This window comes from Coloeus monedula (genome assembly GCF_965178545.1).
Source record: "Coloeus monedula genome assembly, chromosome: 3".
Lineage (NCBI taxonomy): Eukaryota > Metazoa > Chordata > Aves > Passeriformes > Corvidae > Coloeus > Coloeus monedula.
Genome location: NC_138783.1, coordinates 80,559,733 through 80,562,553, shown reverse-complemented (window position 1 = coordinate 80,562,553; position 2,821 = coordinate 80,559,733). Strand labels below are relative to the sequence as shown.

The 2,821-nt window shown below is 41.3% G+C and overlaps 1 protein-coding gene across 1 annotated transcript in view; it reads right to left on the bottom strand.

Moving 5' to 3' along the window:
* Positions 1–811: 811 nt before the first annotated feature.
* PCCA (propionyl-CoA carboxylase subunit alpha) overlaps positions 812–2,821 on the bottom strand; it is a 275,482-nt gene continuing 273,472 nt past the window's right edge. Inside the window, exon 24 of the mRNA XM_082277691.1 lies at positions 812–2,110. Coding sequence (XP_082133817.1) covers positions 2,042–2,110 — 69 coding nt within the window. The 3' untranslated portion in view covers positions 812–2,041. The remainder of the gene's footprint in view (positions 2,111–2,821) is intronic.

Here is a 2,821-nt window from a genome sequence, read left to right as displayed (position 1 = left end):
AGCACTTTGAGTTTCACTTCTGTTCATTGAGTGACTGTAGGATTTGGGGGTGTGTGTGTCTGTGTGTCTGTGTGTGTGTTATGGGGGATGTAGGGGGATTTTGGGGACCAGGGAAAGCAAACCGACACTGGAGCCATTGTGAGCACTTACTATCAAGGTGACTTTTTGCCAAGCACTTTAATGCAGGACTTGAAACCATATGCAAACTGAGTTTCCTACTGAGGGAAAAGATGTTATATACATTACAAAAATATCCAAAGGACCTGTATGGTGATTATTGCAACCCTTAAATTGGGGAAAAAATATGTGAAGTAGACTGTTGTCCCCCTGACCCAACCAACTGTGCTGGTTTCTGTACAATCTGGGAAAATCGTGGCTTTCTGTTGTTACACTCTTGTGCCTTATATTTTCCTTCAGCTGCAGTGTTTGGTACAGATAGATTGTACAGTAGCCAAAGCTGCCAAAGGGATGGGAGCAGGCATTGTATGCCATGCAGTGTGCCAAGGTACCATCAAATGCAGCAAGGATACAATTAAGAACAATATTGTACTTTTGCTTCACTGCCAGTAGCCCTGTGATGGCCAGAGGAGATCCAGGGTAGGGAATCAGCCTAAACTTTAGCAGTAGTAGGCACTGCTGCATCTCATTTAGAAAAGCTTTTATGTTGCTGCAATAAGCAAAACAAGTAACTTGACAGTAGAATACTTGTGTCTCTTTACAATACTTGTCTGTTTAGGGCACCCTCCAGAGGCTGAACTGTGCGCCTTTGGGAAGGGGCAAGATGGCAGTAAGACTTGTAAAGAGATCTGCAGGGTGTCTGCCTCAGTTTCTCCAACTGCAAAAGCATTTATTTTCCCAGAAGGCAGGTACTATTCAAACACTCTCCTTACTCATCTTGATAAGTTTTGTAAACTAATTCCTTAAGCAGATCCCTGTGCTACATTCCCCCTTGGCCGTGTGATGTAGTTAATTAGCAGTGTCTCGATAACATGAAGGATGCCTCTTCAGTCAGAAGTTTCAAGCAGAATCAAACGTTTCTGGTTGAACATGAGTCACCAGCCCTGTCACAGACTGTTTTCAACCTTCACCTTCCAGAAAAGGGCCCAGGCACCTCTGGCCACATTTCTTTCTGGGAAGTAGCAGGACTCTGCACATCCTAGGCAAGAAAATGAGAGGAGGCCTGGTCTGAGGGACAACATGTGCTCCTAGCAGTACCTTACAGCAGCTAAAGAGATCTGAGAACAGTGCCAGCTCCTTCTGTAGAGACCTGCATCCAGTAACCAGGATCACGAAGACAAGGGTGGGGAAATTGAGTATGGAGTTTGAATAGAAAGAAGACAATTCCCTTACAACTTTAAATGAAAATACATGACAAATGTCTGCACTAGCAAAATAAAGCCTCTAACCTGTAATTTAAATCTAATCTATACAAATCATTCAAAATATAATAATATATAAGTATTTTAAACATATAATAAGTAATTCTATAATAATTTATTATTAGTTAATAAATAATAATTCAACAAATATATATCCTAATTCAAAACAAATCGGATCAGAATTTAAGCCATTGGTGGTACTTGTGCAGCACTTTTACAGAGTAAAGGAGAACTGCTCAGTTTGCTCAGTGGTTAATTTTTCATTCTTGCCAACCATTCTGTACAGCCTGGCTGGGGCCTCAAACCAGGGACATTGCTGTGAAGAAGACAAATCAGATTTGGGCTTTTGTTGTGTTTTCTTTTTTTAAAAAAAGAGGCTTTTCCTGTTTCAAAGCAGAAATGGTATTTTATTGATTTTTTTTGATCCTGAAAAATCAAAGCATTACAAAGGTTATGTACAAGTATTTCTGGAAGTAAAAATCTGGGATCTGTTGCCAAGATTTAACATCTGTGTTTGCTGTCTTAACCACTGATACAGTAAATATGCCTGTATAAAATCTTGTGCGTAGTACTGTCCATTTTCTGTGTCGAATTGTCTTAATGTTACTTTACAGATAAAAATAATAAAGGCTTAGTTAATTCAACAGTGTGAAGGCAACCTTTCATTCCAGTTCCACCAGCAGATCTTCTTCTCCAACGGTGTCACCAGCTTTGCAGTGCACAGCTTTCACCTAGGGTACAGAAACAGCAGAATTTAAGCCCTTCTTCGACAGGCTGGTGAAATAAATGGCTTGGCTGACACGGCTTGTATTGCACAGAGCGCTGTGTCTGCATGCACAGGGTGATGGCCACATGCCAGGGACACAGATCCACCTGTGCTGCAAGGGCCTCAAGAGGCTGAGTGCTCGACCTCCAGTGCCCAGAGCCCAGCTGGGTTTTGAGTACCGGTGCTTGACAAATGGTGTCCAACCCAACAGGGTATTCAGGCACCTACCATTAGCTGGTTTGCTTGCAACAAGAGGTGCTTGAAGACCTGAATGTTGGATAGAGATGCCACCTTTTAAAATTAAAAAGCACCTTTTTTTACCTGGTTGCACTGCTGGTTATTTGTTTTAAATCAGAGGACAGGCTGACTCTTCAATACTCATGTTGGGACGTTGCAATGAAATATTCCACCATTTCTTTCATTACAGTTCTTAAATATAGCTGAATTTTGGAATTGCAGCCATGAGTGGGTTTCTCTCAATCTCCAGAGGGCTGGGATAGGGGATTCAAATCTGAATTGGGATCCTTTAACGTAACTGAATTTGGCAAAGTGCAACTACATCTGTAGATTAATTACATACTCACATGCAGATTCCTGAGTTTTAAAACACAAACATCCTAGACCAGTCCCTCATTTCCTCTATAAAAGGCTCCAACATGTTTTAATTCCCTTTCAG